Consider the following 25,631-nt stretch of genomic DNA (forward strand, 5'->3'; position numbering starts at 1 on the left):
CTCATATCCAGAACTTTTGATGATCAACAAACCCTATCAATGTTGCTACTTACATGAACATACCAGTTGGTATTCCAAGGACCTTTGAACCCCGGCCAAACCCCTTGATAACAGGACCACCCACATGCCATGGCTCAATAGGAAGAGCATTGCATACCCCTGCATATTAATTCCCCACACAAAAATTCATTAGCTTCTCAATGCATCGGTAAGAGCAGGTTATCCCCTTCAACAGGAAGCTGCCCTTCAAACCAAGTGTTGAACAAGGAGCTCTAAAAATGTACTGAGATTTAGGAATTGGTGGCGTTGTTGTCATCCATTATTTCATGTTCAGGTAAGAACCCACATCAAAGTAGAGAACCAATGTTTAGAATACACTTACAGTCTTGGAAACAAGGCAACCCCCAGATCTCAGGCTTAAAATCTAGAAGAGAACTCAGCATACAATCTGCTGAACTGTACTGATCACAAGCATCCTTTTTTGGCAAAGATGGGACAACTACAACCTGCATCCCAGCTGCTTTTCCTGCCAAAACGCCAGGTCTGCAAGAAAAAAATGTTACCCCCACTTACACTCATTACTTAGTGTATTGCAAGCCTTGGTGCTTTTTGTGTGTAGCAAAAACAGATTCTTACGGTGAGTCTTCAATGACGAGACATCTCTCGGACTCAACCCCCAATAAACTTGCAGCCGTTGTGTATCTGCAAACAACAAAAGGAGCTTCCGTAAAATCTGATATGGCATGCTCCACAACATTGCGCACCCAAGTGGATCTGTAAAAGTAGATAAGTTCTCACATTTCTGGGGAAGGCTTTCCCTGTTTTACCTCATCACCACCAATTATCACGTTAAAAGCTTCTCTCCATCCTATGAGACAACAGCACGCCTCCATCAGACACTATATTCAAAAGTCTGCCAATGAAATGACAAGAAACAAGCTAGCCATTAAAATGTTCTTGAGAGATGCATAATGTGAGAAGAAAAAGTCAACCAGGCTGATATGTCAGTTTTGCAAGAATGTTGGCCTTTGGTGAATTGGAGGCCAAAGCAATGGGTATTCTATGAGCATGCAAATGCTTGATAAGACGAGCAGCACCTGGAAGAGGTCGAACCATAGACCACCTGCATCCCACAAAAGGGTTAACCTATGTGCTGAGTGAGCATTCCCATCATAGATAACGAATAAGCTAGAAACAGCACATGCACACACACACGTGTCTGTATCACCTTTCCTTGTACATGGGTGCACTTAATGCCAAAAACTCTTCTGCAGTACATGGTAGCCCATAATCTTCCACTAATATGCTGGCAGCCTCAAGAGGCTGTTTTCCAAGCCTCTTTTCCAGTCCTTTCGAATCCCACTGCTTCCCACCAAACTTTGAGAACAAAATTTTGTTGACATCATCTACAATCCTCTCTACAAACAGCCAGGAAAAAAACAGTCAACATTGGAAACCAGATCCACACACAAAAAACAGAGAGTAGCTCCTTACAAAGTGTACTGCTAGATAGGTCCCTTGACTAAGAAACCGCGAGGTTTCGAACGTAAAGTATAAATACTTAAAGAACTTATAGTAGCCATCTAAAAACATAGTGTAATGATATAAAAAATGGTGTCTTCTCACACATCTCCGGGAACCATCCTTATTTTGGTGAGGCATTATGGCAATTTTGCTTGATTAGATGCCACAAGTGTTTCAATCAAGGACTCTTAAGAAATTGAAGAAGAGAAGGTAGGAATTGGGAAAGATTTAAGACATTGAAGGATGGTGTATGAAGAAAAAGGGGAAAGAAGAGAGGAGAAGAAGAGGAGAGAAGAAGAGAAAGGAAGAAGAGAAAAGAAGAAGAGAATGAAGGAAGGAGTAGAGATGAAAGAAGTAGCAAAAGATGGAAAAGGGAAGGAGGGAGGTGGGAGAAGAAGAGGGAAGGAAGGTGATAAGGAGGATATGGAAGAAAAACAAAAATAAAAAAATCCAAAAAAATTTGGGAAAAAACAACAAAACCTAAAATTTGGGCGAAACTACCGTACTGGGGAGGTTTCAAGGGTTTTTGAAAACGTTTCGAAGTTTCAAGGTTTCAAGGTTTCGAAAGCTAGAAACAGGTTTTCTGATCCACACACACAAAAAACAGAGAGTAGCTCCTTACAAAGTGTACTACTAGATAGAAGAGCCCGCACAAGACTACCTGGTTGCAATATGGACTATCATAAGCATCACCACTCCACATCAATTAAGGTGAGACATATTTAGCTATGGCTACATAGGCAGAATACAAAAGGTCCTCAAATGAGCCTTGAATAAGGAGGAAAGATGATAGTGAAAAAAGAGTTGGGCACTTTTAGAGAGGTTGCAAACATGAGGCATAAAGCATTATCCATTGGAGCAAGATATAGAAGCAAGAGAAATCAGCTGCAATTTATGTGTGGTGCAAAATGAGCCCTTATATAAGAATATTTGTAACATGCCAAATGGAATCGTGCAAATTCTATGCTGCAAATAAATATATATATATATACCTAGATGAATCTAGGAACATGCCCAAATTCACCTTTTAGGAACGTGCATGTTATATACTCATGGTAGTCGGTCCACAAGACTATATAACTATCAACTCCATTATGCATAGTATGGACTAGATACTACGACATCCCCACTAACGTCATCAGTGCCCAATAGTGGTTGTAGAACTCTGTATCAAGATATGCTCTCACACACGCACTCCACACACACACACACATAAGACCATATATTCACACAAAGCCCTTCGTACTGAGTTTCTGTCAAACCTCCGGAGATGCAAGGCAAGCTCAGCCATAATGAAGCCTAGCACTACGGAAAGTAGCAACTAGAAAGAATTAGTACAGCAAATAAGTAGTTGATAGGGCAAATGCACCGCTAAAGATAGAAAGAATAAAGCACAAAATCAACTCGCCGCAACTCGGACGAAAACTTCACAATGTGAAATCTGCATGTTCGCTAATAGGGCTGAATTATATACCTAGATGAATCCAGGAACATGCCCAAATTCACCTTTTAATAACGTGCATGTTATATACTCATGGTAGTCAGTCCACAAGACTATATAACTATCAACTCCATTATGCATAGTATGGACTAGATACTACAACATCCCCACTAACGTCATCAGTGCCCAATAGTGGCTGTAGATCTCTGTATCAAGATATGCTCTCACACACGCACTCCACACACACACACACACACACATAAGAGCATATATTCATACAAAGCCCTTCGTACTGAGTTTCTGTCAAACCTCCGGAGATGCAGGGTAGGCTTAGCCATAATGAAGCCTAGCACTACGGGAAGTAGCAACTAGAAAGAATTAGTATAGCAAATAAGTAGTTGATAGGGCAAATGCACCGCTAAAGATAGAAAGAATAAAGCACAAAATCAACTGGCCGCAACTCGGACGAAAACTTCACAATGTGAAATCTGCATGTTCGCTAATACGGCTGAATTATATACCTAGATGAATCCAGGAACATGCCCAAATTCACCTTTTAATAACGTGCATGTTATATACTCATGGTAGTCAGTCCACAAGACTATATAACTATCAACTCCATTATGCATAGTATGGACTAGATACTACGACATCCCCACTAACGTCATCAGTGCCCAATAGTGGCTGTAGAACTCTATCAAGATACGCTCTCACACACGCACTCCACACACACACACACACACACACACACACACACACACACACACACACACACGAACATATATTCACACAAAGCCCTTCGTACTAAGTTTCTGTCAAACCTTCGGAGATGCAGGGCAGGCTCAGCCATAATGAAGCCTAGCACTACGGGAAGTAGCAATAAACTAGTACAGCAAATAAGTAGTTGATAGGGCAAATGCACCGCTAATGAAGCCTAGCACTACGGGAAGTAGCAACTAGAAAGAATTGGTAAAGCAAATACAGTTGATTAGGGCACAAGCTGGCCGTCCAAGGAGAGAAGGAAAGAGATTCGCCTAATCTGCTGTATATATTAACTGAAAAAATGAATATTTACAACGATTTCTTGTGACTCAACTCCTGAATGATGTGTGTTAACTACTGATACATGATATTGGTTGCACTTGCTACTCCAAAGCTTTGCAGAGCTGTGCCAATGCTGCTACCTGCTAATCCATGGATGAGGCTTACATGTCCTACTCCAAATGCTAAAATTTGACCAAGGAAACATCCCACACTTGACCATCTAGTGTCAGAATCTTGGAAACGACGATGCAAAAGAACCTTCATCGGCATCGAGGGAAGACTCTTCTTCCTCAACTTCTAGTCCTTTTTTATTTTGTAGTCTTGGGTTCTCAACCCAAGTAGTCCCCCAAAACATGAGTTATATATTTTTGGATTCTTTTGGCTTTGTAATGCCTAGTTTTCTATAAAAGGCTCCTCTCCATTATTCCTACTTTAGAAAGTGTGTGTGTGTGTTGGGGGCCCCGAGAGGGGGGGGGGGTGAGGGGGAAATGTGCCGATGTAAGCAATCTTTGTCCCCTGGGCAGGACTTGACCTTGAGTCCTTTGCATGTCATGTGCATGCACCAAGACATGCTCATCCCAAGGCTAATCTCTGAAAAGTAGCAAACAAACAAAAGACTTAGGGCTTGAACAGGGTGCTGGAGGACACCAAAAAGGATCCCCCTAGATCATGACTTGGTCGGCTAAGTGTGTAGGCCATCTTGGGCTAGTCGGTAGCATTTATGGATTTTATGTCCATAGATGTTGGCCGCCGACAGCAACCGGCCAACATAGGTTGGTATATAAAGGCTCAGCCAAGAACCTTTTGATTCATCTAGTTCCTATCTTGGGATTGGATCTAGACTAGGACTTTTGGAGTGAACACTACCTTTTGGGCGTTTGAAACCGGCCTTCAGAAATCTGACGGGCGGTGGAACAAACACTCGAACACAAAACACTTCATCATCCATGGGAACCTGAAAAAGTAAAACAAACAGGGGAGCTAGAATGCTCTTGCAAATAGGACAAGGACACCGATTGGCCCCAAAACACAGTGGCGCCCCTTGCGGTATTTCTTTACTTGAACAAAATTTGAGTACAAAGTACAACTTGTCGAATCCTTTACCAATAGGATCCCTTTCAGCTTTTCACCCAGGACTTCCAAATAAGAACTCTCGTTATTACAGCAAAGCATTCCATAGAGAAGGCACATCTGTACGACACCTCCCTGCTTGAAAAGGTCTTCTCCATCTCAACCATGGATCTCACAACCCTTTCCCAAACAACAGTAGGGCTATACCAAACCATATGTCCTTCCTATAGTCACAGCCTGTGTGTAACCTTGAGAAAACGAGAACCTGTTCACATGAATCTAGAGACATGCTTTCCTTACGAAACCAAAGACCTGTATCTAATAAACTATAGACCTATATCCATAAACCATAGACATGTATCCCCGATACCAAAAGCCTGTCTCCTCACGAAAGACCAATGTCCTGTTTCCATAACAAATAAATCCTCATATGCATCATCATCCAATCACGATGCCAAAAACCCAAAGAGAGAAAGATAGAGGATGTGTCAAGCCATCCCTGAATACACATAAGTCCAAGATGAAGAGCAACACACATCTCTTCCAAGAACATCATCCTGTGCATATGCAGCTTGATCCTCTGTATCCCAATCTCGTAAACAAAACCTGCTTGCAAAGAAAGAGAGAGAGACTCCTTGGCTGTTAGCCCCTCGGTGTCTCCTTCAGCTCACCTGCTTTTAAGAGAGATAGAGAGAGAGACATCCACCCTGACTGCTTCCACACATGCAACCACCTGGCGTAGAGAGTCTCCCATCTGATCCTCATCTGACTGCCCAACTATCTGCATAGAAACTCCTGCCTGACGCCTGCCCCCATTGCTGACAGTAGCCCTTAGATATAGTCACCTGTCGCTTTTTACCGGTAGTAACCCATGCTCAACCACCTGATCACCTACTTGACTACCCATGCATAACAGCACTTGCCTGGAGCCTAGGTGCAGCAACACCCTACTGTAGGTCATGTGCATCAGTATCTTATCAGCGCCCAACAACAGCACGGCAACAACAGCATCAGCCAACAGCAACGGCACTGGCTGGCGGCAATAGCAGCAGCTAGCGGCGGCGGCCAACAGTAGCTCTAGCTGGCGGTGGCGGCAGCAGCACGGTACCTAGTAGCAGAGATGGCGGCACCTAGCAGTACCCGACTGCAGCAGTGGTGCAGTGGCAGTACCCGATTGCAGCGGCGGCAATACCCAATTGCAGCGGCGGCATCGGCTCTGTTCGGCGGCGGCGACGGCTCTGTACCTGGCGGCAACGCCCCTTTGTACCCGCCCAACTCTGGCAGCGGCGGCGGCGCCTGTACCAGCGGCGGCGGCGCCCGGCTGTACTCGGCGGTGGCGCCAGTACCTGACGGCGATGCAGCAACAATAACTAGTGGTGGCGGCACGACTGTACCCTGTGGCGACGGAGCGGCAGTACTTGTGCGCCACACCATGGCCACCTTCCACACGGCAATCGCACTCCCCTACTCGCCACCCTTCGCCCTCTTTAAAGAAACAAAGCACTTTTCATAAAAACGTCAAAAGCAGCTTATAAAAAACGCATGCCTTCAAATAATAATATTTTTGTCTTCAAAGGTTTTAAAAACCTTAAGATTTTTGAAGATCCTTTTTGTCCCCTTTCACACTTGGGCTGGCCTCCAACATGGGTTTCCTTTTCACATACATCTAACTGATGTATGTCCACACTGTGTGTCCTGTGCCCATGCCCGTGTCCACCTGCTCGTTGTCCAGAGGGAAAAAAACACAGGCTCGTAACATACCCCCCTCTTGAAAAATAGCAAGCGTCCTCGATTGCACTCAATAACACAGTAAGCATCCAATGAAGAAGGATTCCTCCATATGACCAAAGCAATGCCCCTCTAGTGTATCTGGGTGATGAAACAATCATCCTGAACAATAAGGCCAAACCGTCACATCAAAGTGACAAACAACTCTTGCTTGTTCTTTCAGAACCTACAACAAAAGTCTAAAACCAAGTGGAAACACGTAACCTGTGTTAGCCAAAAAATAAATCCATACATCATTCTACATATGACAAACATATGCATGACACATGTATGCATTCGCAAACAATATGCTCCTCAAAATGCTCTACCCACTCCACAATAACAGTCTCAGGGTTGCTTGCAATCCTTACACCCATGGGTATCCCTGTAGGACCCACGATTGAAGGTACAACATGAGCATATGAAAGCACTCAATGCATCTAAACTATACTTCCACTAAGTACTTTCCACATATGTCCCTCTTGATGCTTTACACACTCTATTTATGGCCATCCCTCAGGAGCCACACTTAGTGATACACCATGAACATGGTAAAGTACCTGATGTATCATATCAACATACATACATCTCATCCTGACACATCCAGAGTATTACCCAATGTATTCTCAAGGATACCAAGATCCAATGGCACCAGAATACCATAATATCTCGGAAAGTGTATAAATACATGCATAAATAGAGTTCAATCCATATATCAACCAAACCAACTCTAGGACTGCTCACAAGACTTATGCTCTCCATAGAGTCTCGAAGTGTTAGCTCAGGTTGCCGCAGCCTTTGAGCTCAACCAAACCATGTCATTCCAAAGGAGACCAACTCCACAAATAGCATCATCTCAATATCCAATTGACCAATCCTGTGGTCAAGAACAGCCATAACCATATGACAAAGATCAATGTCCCAATCTTCCTCAGTCACCTTAGTTCCAAAGGCAAAAACCATCCATAGTTGTAGTTATAGTTCATGGTGCGGCCGACTGTGAACCATACCCAACTTTACCATCTCATGTGACTAGTACGCAATACCATAGAAGTCCCATAAGCAGATGTACTGTCAGCCTCAGTACCTCGGGTGAATACAAAGATGTCACCAAGCGACTTCTAGATGAAAAACTGAGCCTGTCTATAACAAGGGAGCGAAGGTGCTACTCCCCTCTTGAGCATCAGGCAATGCTCCAGACCCATGCTCTGCTGAACCTGAATGAGCCGTCACAAGAGTCGGCTCCAACTCAAAGGCATGAAGGTAAAGCTGCAATACCTAAGGTGAATTTGCTAAGTCACCCTCCTCCATCCACTTCGCATCCATTGGTGAGCAATTCTTGAACTTCACAGGATAGCGATGGGAAACTTTACCTTGTACCTTTCTTTCCTTATGTGCCAATATCTACTCGGGAATAAGAACCTCATCAAGTTCCTCCGCTTCCGTCTGAGCCTCATCTGATACATCCACATGCACCCAGAAACCTGCTTGCACTCCACCCAAGTGGTAAGCACAAGTCCCAATGAAGCATAGTAGATCACCACTGCTAAACATAGAAAGAAGCTGCCTTCTGAACCCATGAAGCCTCCGTGAAGATACCACTGATGACCAAGTGTCGAAAGCCATAGCCTTCAACCCATCTCTTGCACCATAACTCTTAACCTGCTTTGTTCCTGGGGCTGACTACTTCCTGTCCTTGGTGTCTTTTCTCCTGTGCTTCATCTTTAGCTTTTGCTCTTCACCTCATATAGGCAAAGACAATCAATCCTGCACTGTCTCTTGTACTTCCTTTTCACTTTCCTCATGTTGAAGCTTTTGATGTGACAACCACGGGCTTGCCTCCTTGAGAAAGTCGACGAGAGCCATGAAACCGGCCTTCAGAAATCTGACGGGCGGTGGAACAAACACTCGCACACAAAACACTTCATCACCCATGGGAACCTGGAAAAGTAAAACAAACAGGGGAGCTAGAATGCTCTTGCAAATAGGACAAGGACACCGATTGGCCCCAAAACGCAGTGGCGCCCCTTGCGGTATTTCTTTACTTGAACAAAATTTGAGTACAAAGTACAACTTGTCGAATCCTTTACCAATAGGATCCCTTTCAGCTTTTCACCCAGGACTTCCAAATAAGAACGCTCGTTATTGCAGCAAAGCATTCCATAGAGAAGGCACACCTATACGACACCTCCCTGCTTGAAAAGGTCTTCTCCATCTCAACCATGGATCTCACAACCCTTTCCCAAACAGCAGTAGGGCTGTACCAAACCATATGTCCTTCCTATAGTCAAAGTCTGCGTGTAACCTTGAGAAAACGAGAACCTGTTCACATGAATCTAGAGACATGCTTTCCTCACGAAACCAAAGACCTGTATCTGATAAACCATAGACCTGTATCCATAAACCATAGGCCTGTATCCCCGATACCAAAGTCCTGTCTCCTCACAAAAGACCAATGTCCTATTTCCATAACAGATAAATCCTCATATGCATCCATGCTTAGTTCCGTACGCCGTACGGATCTGGCCGTACGCACGATTCGTACCGTACGTATCCGTACGATCAGGTACGAATTTTCCCTGTTTTTGCCCGTTGGAAGTAGCCGTTTTTTGCCCGTTGGAAGTAGCCGTTTTCTGGCCGTTTTTTTGGTTGTTTTCTTTTCATCTCTCCTGAGTCCTTCTATAAAAGCCTCAAGGACCAAGCCTCTCCTCCATCTACTCCAAGCCTCTCCTCCACCACCCTCCATCTACTCCAAGCCTCAAGGACCAAGCCTCTACTCCAAGCCTCTCCTCCACCCTCCTCCACCCTCCTCCAAGCTCCTTCCATCCCACTTGAGCCTCTACTCCAAGTTGTCTTCCTCCAAGCTCTTCCCATACTTCATCTTCTCTACGCTCTCTCCTCTACTCCACGCTTTAGCCCTTCTCTTATCCATCATGCCTCGGGAGAAGCATGAGGCTTTTGATTTGCATTGCCTCAATGTGGAGAAGGACACCAAGAAGTCCAACTCCCATCATTGGACATGCCAATATTGCAACAAGTCATACACAAGTGCAACAACAAGGCTTCTCCAGCACCTTTCAAAGATTGGGGGACAAGTTGCCCCATGCAAGGAGATTCTGCAAAGCATTGCCGATGACATTTCGTGGAAGATGAGCGGCGGCTCAAATTCAAGTAGAGGAGCATCATCAACACACGCACCGGCACCACCACCAGCACCACCATCGGCACATGATGAAGCGGCCAGCGGCTCTTTCATTGGTGTATCCTCCACTGCCACTTCCACGGATGCACGGTCCGCCTCCGCACTGGGCAAAAGGCAAAGGGTGGTGGAGCGTGAAGGGGTGCAACCCTCTCTCCACCAAGTCACGGGTAGTGTGAGAGGTTCGGTTGCATTCCTTAAGGAGCGGCAACGCCTTGCGGAGATAGAGATTGCTCGCACCATTATTGAATGCAATCTTGCCTTCAATGTACTCCAAAAGGAGCAATGGAAGAAGACGGTGACGGCGATTGCGAATGTGGGCCCATGTGAGGGGTGGACGGGGGTCTCTTACACGGCTATGCAAACGAGGAAGATTGATGAAGAGAAGGAAAGAATTGATCGAGCCCTTGACCCGATTCGAGCCGCATGGACGAAGTATGGATGTTCTATTCTCAGAGATGGATGGAGTGATCAAAGGAAGCGTGGCATTATCAACATCCTTGGGTCTTGCCCGCTTGGCACATACTTCTTGCGTACAGTTGACACCGGGAGAAGGGGGAGAAAGACTACCGAGAGTTTCATCTACCGCCATATTAGGCAAGCGATCATAGAGGTAAGCATTATTTTACTTAAGTGTGGCTGATTTTGTCATTTGTGCAAAGCCCTCAACTCATATGATTTATCTACCATGTAGGTTGGGGCTTAAAACGTGGTGCAAGTCATCACCGACAATGCATTAAATTGTCGACACATGGGCCGCTTGCTTGAGGAGGAATTCCCCACCATTGTGTGGACTCCATGTGCGAGTCATTGCATTGACTTACGCATGGAGGATGTGGCGAAGCTCGGGTGGGTGAAGAGGATTGTGCAACAAGCTACATCTATTGTCAACTTCTTTATGCTAAAGGTGAAGGTGCTTGCTATGTTTCGTGAGCATAGCAGGCTTGACTTGAAGAAGCCATCGGCCACCCGCTTTGCCTACATGTGGCTGGTTTTGGAGCGTCTATACGATGTAAGGCCCGCCCTTCGCCAGACAGTTGTTTCCACCATGTGGAACGAATGGGATGAGCACGTCACTGAAGAGGCCAAAGCCATGCAACGCTTTTGCCTAGAGGAGAGATTTGGACTAGAGTCCGAGCAATTGTCATTGCTATGACTCCATTCTATAGGCTCTTGCGGATGACAGATTGCGAGGGGTCCACCATGGGCCTTCTTGTCCACTTCTTTAGAGCTGCCCTTGTGGAGTTGGAGGCTTGCACAGACATTACATTTGACGAGCGAGCATAAATCATGGAGATTGCACAGAAGAGATGGAGGTGGATGCACAAACCAATCCACGGGTTTGCAGCATTGGTACATCCACCCTACAAGTCTCCAGTAGTTTGCACCGATAGGGAGCTTCGACAAGATCGGGATGCATATATGCTTCGAGCTGTGCCAATTGATGAGCACAATGCCTTTCTAGAGGAGTTGGGCTGCTATGTTGATCAGAGAGGTCAAACCTCCTTTTCGTCTCCCACTTGCTGGAGGAGGGAGTCACTTGTGAAGCCCCTTTTTTGGTGGGACAATTTTGGGTATGGACTAGAGCATCTCCAACCCATAGCCTTAAGGGTCCTAGCCCAGGATTGTTCTACGGGTGCATGTGAGAGGAACTGGAGTTCCTATTCTCTCATACACACGAGGATACGCAATCGACTGAGCACACGACAATTGGAGCGGTTGGTCTACTGCCGCACTAACTTGCGTATGATGCAGGGCATTCTTAGTATGGGTAGTCCCAAGCAGGTAAGTGACAAGTCTAGACTCTAACTTGTCATGACTCATAACTTTTAAGTTTTGTGTACACTGTACAGACTCTAACTTTTGTGCCTTAATGTGTAGGTCAATGTTGACACTTTCACGTTGACGAGTGAAAACTTTGCAAGTGTCAATCAACAACCTGATGAGGAGGAGGAGGCAATCTTCATGGAGCTCTATAGTGAGCTTGTGGCAGCAGATACTCGCAGCACCAGGAGTCAGCATGGACGGGACCGAGCAGTTGGAGTTCATAGGCCTCCGCCTTCGACATCAGCAAAGGGTGGCCTTCGCACATATGTGAGGCGGGGATCCTCGAGCTCCAATCCCCGCCTTCATGATGATATTCCATTGCCCCCTCATGATGATACCCCACTGCCTAGAGAGCCCTTGTTTGATGATGACGGCAACCTACTTAGCGAGAATGATCCCCAGAGTGTCTCGTCCACCTTCGAAGAGTCCTCTTCAGAGAACTCTCTTGATGGACACTCTAGTAGTGATCATGTTGATGATCATGGAGATGTTGGTGATGATGTAGACTTTTGATATGTTATAGCTCTCTAGGCATTGGGCATCTATCTCCTTCTAGCCCATCGATGATGTATTGTAGTATGTAGTATCATGTATGTACGCATGTTGGCGGTTGCCCATGCCATGAGTTTTTGGCCTATCCTTTTGTAGCAATTTTGTACTCTAATGGCATGATGACATTATGTTCATGGTTCTACTATTTTGTAACTTCTTGTCTACAATTTTTAAGTTTAGGAAGTATTTTTTTTTATAAACGTACTAATATCGTACCGTACCTCAAAAAATTTTAAGATACCAATTAGTACCGTATTTTATCGTACCGTACCGTATCGTACCTTTCGTACTAACTAACCATGTATGCATCATCCAATCACGATGCCAAAAACCCAGAGAGAGAAAGATAGAGAATGTGTCAAGCCATCCCTCAATACACATAAGTCCAAGATGAAGAGCAACACACATCTCTTCCAAGAACATCATCCTGTGCATATGCAGCTTGATCCTCTGTATCCCAATCTCGTAAACAAAACCTGCTTGCGAAGAAAGAGAGAGAGAGAGTCCTTGGCTGTTAGTCCCTCGGTGTCTCCTTCAGCTCACCTTCTTTTCAAGAGATAGAGAGAGAGAGATCCACCCTAACTGCTTCCACACATGCAGTCACCTGGCGTAGAGAGTCCCCTATCTGATCCTCGTCTGACTGCCCAACTATCTGCATAGAAACTCCTGCCTGACGCCTGCCTAGCTGCCCATTGCTAACAGTAGCCCTTAGATATAGTTGCATGTCGCTTTTTACTGGTAGTAACCCATGCTCAACCACCTAATCACCTGCTTGACTGCCCATGCATAACAGCACTTGCCTGGAGCTTAGGTGCAGCAGCACCCTACTGCAGGTCATGTGCATCAGTATCTTATCAGCGCCCAACAACAGCACGGCAACAACAGCATCGGCCAACAGCAACGGTAGTGGCTAACGGCAGTAGCAACAGCTAGCGGCGGCCAACAGTAGCTCCAGCTAGAGGCAGCAGCACAGTACCCAGCGGCGGAGATGGCAGCACCCGACGGCGGCGGCTCCACCTGGCAACGGCGGCGGCGGCACCTAGGAGTACCCGACTGCAGCAGCAGCGGTGCGGTGTAGTGCCCGACTGCAACGGCGACAACGGCAACAGTACCCGACTGCAGCGGCGGCAGCGGCTCTATACCTGGCGGCATTGCCCCTTTGTACCCGACGGCGGCGCCCAACTCTGGCGGCGGCGGCGGCCGGCGGTGGCGGCGGGCGCCAGTACCTGACGGCGACGCAGCAGCAGTAACTGGTGGTGGTGGCATAGCTGTACCTTGTGGCGACACGGCGGCAGTACCTGTGTGCCACACCATGGCCACCTTCCACACGGCAATCACACTCCCCCTACTCGCCACCCTTCGCCCTCTTTAAAGAAACAAAGCACTTTTCATAAAAACGCGAAAAGCAGCTTATCAAAAATGCATGCCTTCCAATAATAATATTTGTCTTCAAAGGTTTTAAAGACCTTAAGATTTTTGAAGATCCTTTTTGTCCCCTTTCACACTTGGGCTGGCCTCCAACATGGGTTTCCTTTTCACATCTAACTGATGTATGTCCACACTGTGTGTCCTGTGCCCGTGTCCACCTGCTCGTTGTCCAGAGGGAAATAAACACAAGCTCCTAACAGCATTGCTAGAGCTGCTAAGAACATGTAGCCTTTTGTACTATATGAATGTACTGAAAATACAACTCTCTCTTCTTTGCAATTTTCATCTATGTTCCTATGAAAGGTGTTTAGGGCTGAAAGAAGACGCAGAGCTTCCGTGCATGTAACATTGCATTGGGCCGTGATTTTAGCCTTTGAGCCATGTTCATGAACCACTGAGTATGTCTGATCTTTGCTCGTGTTGGAGTATGGGACTATTGAAGGTTAAGCATGCAACTCCAGCATCACTCCGAAGGGGGGTTTGTTGGGTATTTCAGAGTTAGTACGGAGTCTAGTCAAGTGTCCTTAGTGGTGTGAACACAGTAGGTGTGAAAACCCTCTTATTTAGGGTCAAAAGATAGGGCCTTGGTGCCTATAAAAACATTATACATGGTGGAAGTATTATCATAATACAATCATTCTTGTGTGGTGCAACTCCTCTCTATTGTGTGTTATCCTCTCTCTCTCTCTCTCTCTCTCTCTCTCTCTCTCTCTCCACCATGGTCATGGCTTGAGCTTCCATATCATCTCTCTACTTGCACTCTACTCCTACACACCACACCTATCATGGATATCTTTCATCCTCCATAACTCCTCCTGGGATACCTTGATTCCAACAGCTTTCCCACATGCTTAACTTGGAGCACTTGAGAACACAATTCACCTTAGCCCTACCTCACCTCAATCATCCAATCCCCCCTTATGTCTCTCTTTCATTCTTCTATCCAAATCTCAAATGGATCTTCGTGATGGAAAAGGACATGATATTGAAATAGTCACAAAACTTACTATGATATGGTCCCTATAGCATATGGCTCCAATTTTCCTGTGATTTGACTCATAATACAGAGGAAACATCTTCCTTGTGAAGTCAAACTGTAGACATTGCACCATATCTTCACGTTTTTCCTCCCATTCTAACTCCATAATTGCTAAATTGAAAATTACTATTAGATAACCTACTTCCTAATGGAATGAACTCAAATAATTGAGAATATCGATGCCACTACCAGTTGTGGGTTCTATTGGATCTTCAAGACTTATCTCTTGAAATTACCTTGACTCTCCATAAACTAACAACAGCAACTGTTCTTTGTCTCACATGAGTTCAAACTCTTGGAGAGCTTTGGGTTCTTGTTGAAGCTCTCTGACATTAACAAAAACACCCTCGTGGACAACAAACTTCACATCCTTGAAACTTTCCACTATTGAAGAATTTCCCTCCTACTGAGTTTCAATGCCTAATGCACTTACCACTTTGATGCCTTTGTCAACTTTGCTAGCATTTGCCACATTGTTTCATTGCATTGACTCAGTCTCTAAAAGCTGTCATCATGTTTTCTCGCTTCTTCAGATATCTAGCTTTATGTTCTTCATCTTCCCGTCTATAATGGACTTCGCATCCTTCACATTCTTAATGTAATTGGGTTTTGTGTTCGTTCAAGGTGGCCTCTTGTGCTTCTCGATCTTAACAGTACTGCTCCTCCAAAATCACATTTTCTCGTCGGCCCCATTCTACTATATAATCCATGTTTCCCACTGAGCACCTCAAGAGAAAAACTCAAATCTTGCTAACTACTACCTAGACCTAGACTTGCCTAGACTCTCCCTAACTCATATGGATGAAAACTTAAGTGACATGCATGCATGACTCCCTAGAAAAGGCCTATGCTCTGATACCAATGAAGCATGCTAAATAGAAGTGTGCTGATTATGTGCTGCAATTTGCACTAATTGATGTAGAAACTGAAATTCACCTAATCTACTACATATATTATGTGCTGCAATTTGCACTAATTGATGTAGAAACTGAAATTCACCTAATCTACTACATATATTAACTGAATGAATGTATATTTACAACGATTGGTTTGACTAGATTTGGAATCTTAAATGATGTGCGTTGACTATTGATGCATGATACTGATTGTACTTGCTACTCCAAAGCTGTATAGGGGTCAAAACTGATGTGCCTGAGCCGCTAACTGCTGAACCATGGCTGAGGCTTGCATATCCACTCTAAATGCTAGAATCTGACCCAAGACATGCTATCTATAGGCAAAATTAACTCCAATTAGCAAGCCTTTCACAAGCCCAAAAATAATGTCATAACAGTCATATGACACGTCCATACTAGCCTAAAATAGTGCCCCATCCTTGGCACCTTGGCCAAGCTGGTTTACACATGGTTAGGTGGCCCAAAAGTTAAAACTAGTCCAAAACTGCCCATAAATTATGGGATTATGTCCACATGTCACCAAAAATTAAAACCAGTCCAAAACTGCCCATAAACTATAGGATTACGTCCACATGTCACCAAATTAATTGGTACACATGACATCCTCTCCTGCTAACTTGGAGGATTGGGGAACATTATTCACCTTTGCTCCACGTCGACCTCGATCATCCACTCCCCACTTGTGTCCCTCTTTCAATCTTCTATCAGAATCTATAACAGTTCCTCCTGATGGCAAAGGACACAACATCCCAATGATCTAGTCACTATAGCATATGGCTCCACCTTCCAAAATTTTGGCTCACAAAACGAAGGAAACGTCTCTCCCTAATGTCAAATTGTAGGCACTGCATCATATCTTTAAGCTCTTCTTCCAACTATCGATCTCTTCCCGGGCAAGTTACAATACTTGATTAAGTGGAGGGGGAGATCTGAAAGGGAAGCTACATGGGAATCTATAAGGAATCTCAAAGCACAATTTCCCGACTTCATTGCCGAGGATTTCAATGGTCCTTAAGGGGGAAAGTATGTTACGTCCAGGACAGGTGCGGGGTTAACACCCAAAAGCTCTTTGTCATATACCGAATAATTCTTTTCGGCGACATCCAACTTTCTGCTATAATATGCCACGGGTCTATTGTCCCTGCTGGAGGACTGCACCTATGGCTACATTGCTGGCATCGGTGATGACCTCGAAAGGTTCGTCCCATGATGCTAACTTTAATACAGGTGCTTCTCAGGCAGCTTTCTAGAGTGCACGAAATGCATCTTTCTAGAGTGCACGAAATGCATCAAGTGCCTTACCTGTAACTGAGACTTTCTGCTTGCGAGTCTTCACCCCCTTGAGCAAGTCGGTAAGAGGTGCTACAAGGTTGGAAAACTGATGGACATGGGTACTATAGGCCTGACAAAGACCTACGAATGAACGGATTTCTTGGGCGGTCTAGGAATGTCCCAATCTAAGATCTCCTGAACCTTTGATGGGTCCAGTCTAATCCCATCGGAACCGATGATGTAGCCCAGATATTGAACTTCCTTAACACCAAAGACAGACTTTTTGGCGTTTATGTAGAGCTGATTATCTCGCAAAAGTTGCAAGACTTTCTCCACATCTTCTCATGCTGCTCCGCAGTGGCTGAGAAGACTAGTATGTCATCAAGGAATATGAAAACACACTTCCCAATGTGGACTGCGAAAATCCTAGACATCATCTTATTGAACGTTGCGGGTGCATTTGTAAGCCCAAAAGGCATGACTACGAACTCCTAGTGACCACGCTATGTCCGAAAAGCTGTTTTTGGAATGTCAGCTTCAAAAATGCGGACCTAATGGTAACCACTCTTGAGATCGATCTTAGTGAAAAACTTAGCACCGTCTAAACGCTCCCAAATGTACTCTATCTTGGGTATAGGAAACTTATTCTTGATAGTGAGTTTGTTTAATGCCCTGTAGTCTACACAAAGGCGTGCAGACTTGTCCTTTTTTTGGACAACTGCAGACTCGTTCTTCTTTTGGACAAATAGGATAGGTGCAGCAAATGGGGAGGAAGAAGGCCGAATGAAGCCGGCTCGGAGAAGCTCAGATAGCTGCTTTTCTAACTCGCCCTCTAAAGTCTTGGAAAGACGATAGGGAAACCTGCTAGGAGAAGCTGATCCAGGGACCAAATCAATGTGATGGTCCTCAGGGCGAGAGGGTGGGAGACTGGGCAAGAGATCGTCCCTAAGCATAATGTCTTGGTGTCTGGATAGGAGGTTTGCTAACTGAGGGACTGAAGATGTAACGGATGCTACTAATGAGGGAGGGGCTGTTTGAGCACGAACATAAAGGAGTGCTCCTTCTGCTCCCTTGCGGATAGCTCGTCTGGCCTGGAGATGTGAAATCAATGGGATGCCAAGAATGCTTCTATCCCCACGAATCATGAGACAGGCTCAAGAAAACCTTTACAAATAGTAAAAGTGTTGAGCCCCCAATTGGGAATAGGCTCATACTGACGGAACCACTGAATTCCTAAGATCATGTCACACCCCAACAGAGGAGAGATGATGAAATCTCGTTGAAATGAGGCCTTCTGAACTTCAAAGGCAAATTGCTGTGCCTTCTGGGAAATGTGGGTGCGAAGACCAGAGAGATGGCGTCTTCAGAACTACCCATATCGAAAAGGACTACAAACTGTCGGCCCTGGGCAGAGCCATAAGCTCGGATGAGGCTCTTCTGAGCAGCATCGCTCTCACCCTCCTGCTTAGCATCAAATACCACAGATAGTATAGGGTGCATGGAAGGTAAAAGTTGAACTGCATTTGAGGTAGTAGGCGGGCCTGGAGGAGTTGGGGAGGCTGTGGGAACTGTGGCAGAAGGAGCTTTGGCGGCTTGTGCCGCTTGCCATTTGTGGCAATCCTTCTTACCATGCCCTATAATATGACAGAAAAAACATCTATTTTCTGACTGGTACTTCCTTTGCTCCTCTGGAGGAAGATAACCTCCAGTAATGCCTGCTTTAGCCTTTTCATCAGGGGTTTTCTTAGGTTCTTTATCCTTCTTACCCCCTGAACTCGAGCTATTACTGCTGTCCTTCTTAGCATCTTTAGAAGACGCGTTACCTTTCCCTGTCTGTGCAGCTGATTGCTGCTGCTGGGGTTTGGTACTGGACTGAGATGACTGCTTGGACTTGCCTCCGTTAAGCTTCATTTCTTCGTTCTGAGCGAGAGTCAGAGCCCGGTCATATGTACTTGGTTCAAAGTTACGAACTGTGAACCGAATGTTAGAGTCCAATCCACGAATGAATTGCTCCATCTTAGCCTGCTCAGATAACCCTAACTGATGTGCTAAAGTAATAACCTTACCGGAAAACTGAAGCACTGGGGATCCGTTCTGTCTGAGTCCATAGAACTCGTCTTTCAGACCGGTCATGTACTGGGGCGGGAGAAATCTGGTCTTCAGGTCATGGACAAAGATATCCTAGTCAAAGGCTGTGACACCTGTGGCCTGGTCTGTATGAATACTAGACCAATGCTGCCACCAAGTGACTGCCTCACCAGTGAGATGGGGAGCCGCTAAGTGGACTTTGTCTTGAGGGTCTGTGATCCTAGCTAATGGAAAATGAGCATTAAACTGATGAATAAATTGATTAACAGATGAATGATCACACTTACCATCATACTTACTGAAGTTTGGTTGACTGCGAATGATGGTGGTTGATGCTGCTGCGGGCTGCTGGCTAGTGACACCTATGACTGGGGAGACTGAGGAGAGCTGCTGATACCTCAAGTGTATGGCCTCCTTTTCCCGTTGGTGTTCGAGTAACATACGTTCTCGATCAAGCTCACGTTGGTGTTCCCGAGCGGCGAGTTCAGCCTGACGCCGGTCTTCGTCGATCCTGCGTTGGGGTTCCTCATAGTCCCGTCTTTCTGCTTTTTCTCTTTTCCTTCGGGCCTCGTCCTCTCTCCTTTGTTGTTCCATCTGAAAGAAGAGGGAGATGTAGTTAGGTGCTGTTGGAGGTGTAGAAGGACGTGCTGCTGCTGCCTCCAAGAGTTGGAGACGCTCCATGAGCACTTGGTTCTGAGCTCTAAGAAGAGCTATGGTGTCTGCTGTAGACAGAAGAACATGGTCTCCTTCGGGGGAGACGTCTTCCGGCTGATGAGTACTCTCTTCTGTAGACATGATGCTGAAGTCGGTGGTCGTGCCCGAACGCAATCTAACCATCCAAGGATGCCCCCACGCTAGGATACGGTGTGTGTGGACAATCTGAATCTGATACCAATGTGATATGCAGCAGAAGTCTTTGTATTGGAAGATCCTGTCACACAGATGCTCACACCGTCTTCTGTATCCTGAGTTTCGTGAGTTTAGCAATCCATTTCAATACTTCAAACTTTAAAGAGATATGAGAGAGAGATATGAGAACTGTACACCAGATTGGGTCCCGAATTACCCACTGAAGGGCCCCCTATCCCGATAACGAGATAGTATTTGCTTTATTTCTTTAGAGAGAATGGCTGTGGACTGTAGATAAGCCAAACGCAAGATCTCGGAGGATCGAAGATTGGCTGAACTGTACACGGCTGTAGAAACACCTCGATGACCTGATCTCGAGCCTATGCACTCTTCCCAAGGGCATGAAGAAGGGCTGCACACCTGAGGCTGAGAAAAGAAGATGGTGGACTGTTCTAAGCTATGTTAGAATGCTGTAAATGCTTATGAATGCTATGTTACCTTCACCAGATGACTGTTGCATGTATGGATGATGCACAGAGGGCTGGACATTGCGGTAGAACTGATGCAAGACTGAAAACGCAGGCTGTAGGACTGAAACGCAGGCTGTTCTGCTGCTGGACAGAAACGCATATATGTACTGCTGCTGCTGGACAGAAACGCTGGTTGTACGGCTGCTACTAGACAAGAAACGCAGGCGACTATACCGCTGCTGATCTGTAAACGCAGAGGACTGTAGGCGGCTGGTGCACATGCAGAACTGAGACTTGACTGTATGCTGAATTCTCGCGTTGAACTGAGGCTGAATGCAGGCGCCTAGGGCTGTAGGGACTGCTGAACTGCAAGTGTTGGATGAACAAGGCTGGCTGAAGCAACCTCAAGCACTCCAAGAGACTAGTCAGTGCTGAAGGCAAGGGGAACCCCTAGGGCTAAGGAGGAAAGCTCTTAGCACACTGAAGACTGAATGAGAAACTAAGCCCTATGCAAGCCTATTTATACTAACTGGAGGTTGGTCAAGTTGGCTGGTCATTTAATAAAGTTTATATTTATAAATGACAAATAATGCAAATAATGCTAATTAAATACTATAAAATATGAAAAAAATACCAGATAAATCCTAGTAAATTCCCTAAGGCTTCTGGGAATGATGCACAGGCATATGAATGCATATTATGCAGGATGCAGAGTGCTTTCTGATGCAAACCCTAAGGCTTCTACTGACTCTACATGCATGAATGATTCTCCCAAGTGGGTTAAGGGACTTGACTGACTGACTGACCCACTAAGGCTGAGGAATGACCTACGTAGCTCGTGCCTGACTTATCCTGGACTGAGGATGTACAATGGGGTCACGGCGTACGACAAATATCATCCTACTGGATTCTAATACTATACAACTGTTGCACTTCTAATGATGAGCCATCTTGTCACCATGCACTGAGTGCAGAGTGCATGTGACATTATTTCTACTTGAGGATGCATAGTTGTTTTGCTGCACTTTTCCATTTCGCATGCAAGCCATGTGCAACCCTATATGCTGTGCAAGAATGCAGATGGCTGGGTTACTAATGCATGCCTAAGGGAAAATCCCTAAGGATGACCTGCAAGATTTTGAGAACTGGGTTTAACTGTGCGGAAGCGATTAACATGATGTCTGACTAAATGACTGATGGAATGAAAATGATCTAAGGCTGGTTACCCTGTAACGCTCTGATACCAATGTGACATGTGACAGATTGACCGTCGTAAACACAACCTTAGACTAACTAAACTTCACTTAATGATGCTTAAGAGATAGACAAATAGTGTTAATGCAATGCAATGCGGCTATATTAGATGAATGGGTTTACAATGAGATCTAAATAGATCTATGATGCTGTCCTAGATGAGGATCCTTCTCGGGATGAGATGGATGGGTTGAATGCTGATGCTGAGGACTGTTCCTTGCTCCAATGCTGAGGTCCACCCTTGGATGCCGGCTTCCCTCTATGTAGGAGGTAGGAATGATGACTTGAGTGCTGAATATGTTGCCTATGGTCCTGAATATGCTGATTTGATGACTATATGCTGGATGAACTGCTGTCCCACTGACTTTCCCTTGTCTCCTGGGAAGGAAACGCTGAAGGGAATGCTTGGAACTGATGCGATGCTGTTTGTATGCTGAAACGCTCATGAACTAATGCTGAACTGATGCTCTCCTTGTTGCCTGGGAAGGAAACGCTGAGGAGATGGATGATCTATGCGCTGCTGAACTAAGATCTGATGGACTGAATGAATGCGCTTCTTATATATATGTGGGAATGATGCTGGTCGGCCAGCCTTGCTGCTGTCGGCCAGCTCCTGGATGCTCACGACCTGCCATAAATGCATAACTGTTGTCGCCTGGTCACCACATGCTGTCGGTTGGTCATAAAGTGCTGTCAGCTGGTGTTAACAGCCCCAACCTGATGCAACTAAATGCCTTACATGCTCATGAAGATTAAGGTACTGATGTTAGTGCTAAAACACCCCCATATACCTGCTTATGTGATATATGCCTGAATAATACTTAGATGTCCTGATTAATGCTTGATGATGCCATGCCACTTGTACACCTGATGGGTGTGCACGTGACAGAAGGGATCTGTGGCGTGCTTCGTATACACACCAGAGAGATTACTTGGATCATGATCACTTGGTCACGACGCTCACAGGACATGATATAATTTTGGAAATGCCTTGGCATCATCATTAACAACCATGGAAGGCTTACAAAGAGGAGAAGATTACGTTTGTACATAGAGGTCATAGCATCACTATTGATGCGGGTACTATAGGTAGTACCACATGGATTTCACTTTGATGAAGGATCGTTATGCTACCAAAGAGGATTTCAAAGATGTTTTGGAATAGATTGCAGATTAGAGATTTGGTGACCTTTTATGTCATCAAGTAGGGTTTTCTTATAATGCAACCCCAGGTTATGTGTGACACAAGGAATTAAGTCCAAGGTAATGGAAGAGTGCCATGCTCTTTCCTACATGGGGCATAGAGACACCTTGACTACACTTCAAGCTTTGGAGAGCTTGGTTTGTCAGAAGGTCAAGTTTGATCGACAAAGACCAGCAGGACTATTGCACCCATTGAATGTTCTATGGGATAGTATTGCTATGGATTTTATCTTTGGATTGCCAAAGTCAAGGAATGATGATATATGAACCTCTTCAGGATATACCAAGAAGACCAACCATGTGTATCATCGATTGGACCTTTCAGATCACTAGAGGATATATAAAGCCTTCCATGACAGTTTATGGAAACCATGTACAGGAGGAGCCTGTATTGAAGGATCCACCAGGGGAGGAAGACCCAGAATATATTGAGTTTCATTCTCTGAGAAAAAGTGGAAAGACTGGTCACAAAGCTCCTCTTGGAATTCGAGAATTATTCGCTATTAAATGCCAGAGAAGTACTTCAAGGACTATCCAAATATACTTCGAGTTTATGAGAAAGTGGTTGGTGGCCACAACATGGCCTGCTTGGTTCAAGACTGCTCCAATGCAATCTCATCATGTTCAACCACAAAAAGGTTTAGAATAACCAACACCGGTCCTTTGCTAGCATAAAGTCTCAATGCTTCAAAAAGGTTTTGTTTCAGCTTTGGTCCACAAAGATTCCACGCCTTTCTTTGTCGAAACATGCAATGGGCTAAACACCATTGCAAGCCACTCGTCGAACTTCCTGGCACGATGTCAATTTGATGATCTTTCGATCTCTCTGGTTTCTTTGCCTTCCTTTCCTTTACTTGTCCCAAGGAAGCTGCATCTGAGAGAGCAGGCCTAGGAGTAGATTCCCCGTCTCCTCCATAAGAAATAGAATGAGTAGCTCTAGATCCTTCTGCAATGGTGACTCCTTTGGCCCGAAGATAGGCTTTAGCAGCTTCAACTCCTTCGGCTTCAATGGCTCGATCCTTGATGAAATCTGCAAACATTTGAGCCCTTCTTTGGTCCTATTCTCTCTTGGTTCTCCAAGAAAGAAATTCTTCGTCTGGTCATGGTATTCTTTTGATGTCATGACCGCGGTTTCATGATAATAGATTGACAGTCTTGGGTCCCATTTTGAAGTCCTATATTGGCCTCATAGTTTTTCCCTTCATTAGGCCCTTGGTCTCCCTCTGCTCTCGACATGGCTCTATCACCCCAAGAAAGTTTTTTCAAGAGAAATCCTACTCTAATACCACTGTAAGCCTAGTAGGGCATGCAATGACTGACTCAACCATGTGTCCAAGAGATAAAGATATAGAGAGAGAGGGGAGAGAGAGAAGGGAATAATGATCTTGCACAGTACACCACACTGAGCAGGGAACATGCCCCGTCCCCTTTCAGGAATTTATTCAAGAACAATCCACGGGCACGTTGGCCAGGATCAATACAATCAATGAATACAAAACAATGCCGATGTAGGATATCTAAGTCGAAGTCGATGTCAATGTTGATGTCGATGCACAAGATATCTGATACCGAGCCACCACAGGGATGACCCACAAGTATCTCTCACCGACCTAGTACCAGATCCAATATCCAAATCCAAATCCAATGAATGCAAGTCCAAGTCCAAGTTCTAGTTCCAATCCAAGTTCTAGTTCAAGTTCCAGTTCCAATCCTATTGGAAATTATTTCCCCATGCATATTCATGCTTGTATCTGGCTCCATATGAAGCCCTGCATTGGCATATCTTAGCAGAGATTTTTCAGCATTTTTTCTACCATTTTTCTGGTAATTTTTAGGCATTTTAGCATTTCTTTGCTACAGCCAAGCTGTCGGCCTGCTACAGCTGGCCGACCAGCTCCTCTCCCACAAATATATAGGTGGCTTGGCTTAGCATCATCCAGCTCCTCTCTCACAAATATATAGGTGGCTTGGCTTAGCATCATTATCATCTCATTTTTCAGCTTCTGCAGTGATACGCAGTATCTACGGGACCTCCCTCATGCTGCTCCACATGATGTACTACCTTTTCTAGTGATATTCAGCAGTGATCTTCTTTTCTCCTTTATGCTTGCTGTCCATATACAGTGTTGTACAGTTCTTGCAGCATTTCTGAGCGTGTATCTCAGCATAGTACCCATTCTTTAATGGTATCAGAGCGGGAAACATCTATCTACAGGGACCTGCGTTTCTTTTCCCATGCTGCTATTGACTGTTTACAGCATATAGGAGCTGTTTACTACTGCGTTTCTTCATCAGTAACCTGCATTTTACAGTGGAGCTGCGGGACTGCCTCAAGTGGTGCAATTTCTTGCTATTGTAGGCTGCGTTTTCTGCATTTTTACTGTTATTAGCTGACACCCTCTTCATAGGTGCTGAGGATAGGAACTCTGAGATAGTCTGCTTCTTCTATTTTCAGATTCCCACCCTCCCTTCCCTTTCTTTCTTCTTTCTCTTGCTGTGCACAACTTGAGAGGAGGTACTTTGTTTTTTTTATAGCAAACATGGCTTCAGAAGACCCCTTCTCTACAGCCATTCCTTCTCCTACCTCTTCTCCAGCTCCATCACAACCTGGATCCCCTGCTCCTGCCGCTCCACAGGTGGTTCCTATTCCCAATCTTTCCTCTCTGAGTTTCTCTCATCCAGGTCT

The 25,631-nt window shown here is 45.2% G+C and overlaps 1 protein-coding gene across 3 annotated transcripts in view; it reads right to left on the reverse strand.

The window, feature by feature from the left end:
- FMN/FHY (riboflavin kinase/FMN hydrolase) overlaps positions 1–25,631 on the reverse strand; it is a 56,979-nt gene that overhangs the window by 3,924 nt on the left and 27,424 nt on the right. For 2 of the 3 annotated variants that reach the window (XM_086810701.1, XM_086810702.1), the window contains exons 2-7: positions 1,229–1,418; positions 993–1,123; positions 799–868; positions 637–702; positions 383–543; positions 64–159 (exon numbers count right to left, since the gene is read on the reverse strand). In XM_086810701.1, the coding sequence (XP_086666827.1) occupies positions 64–159; positions 383–543; positions 637–702; positions 799–868; positions 993–1,123; positions 1,229–1,418 (714 nt within the window). The remainder of the gene's footprint in view (positions 1–63; positions 160–382; positions 544–636; positions 703–798; positions 869–992; positions 1,124–1,228; positions 1,419–25,631) is intronic. The other variant, XM_086810700.1, reaches the window with a different exon arrangement.

Source organism: Cibotium barometz, chromosome 16, assembly GCF_041138505.1.
Source record: "Cibotium barometz isolate CiBa-2024 chromosome 16, ASM4113850v1, whole genome shotgun sequence".
In the NCBI taxonomy this organism is placed as follows: domain Eukaryota; kingdom Viridiplantae; phylum Streptophyta; class Polypodiopsida; order Cyatheales; family Cibotiaceae; genus Cibotium; species Cibotium barometz.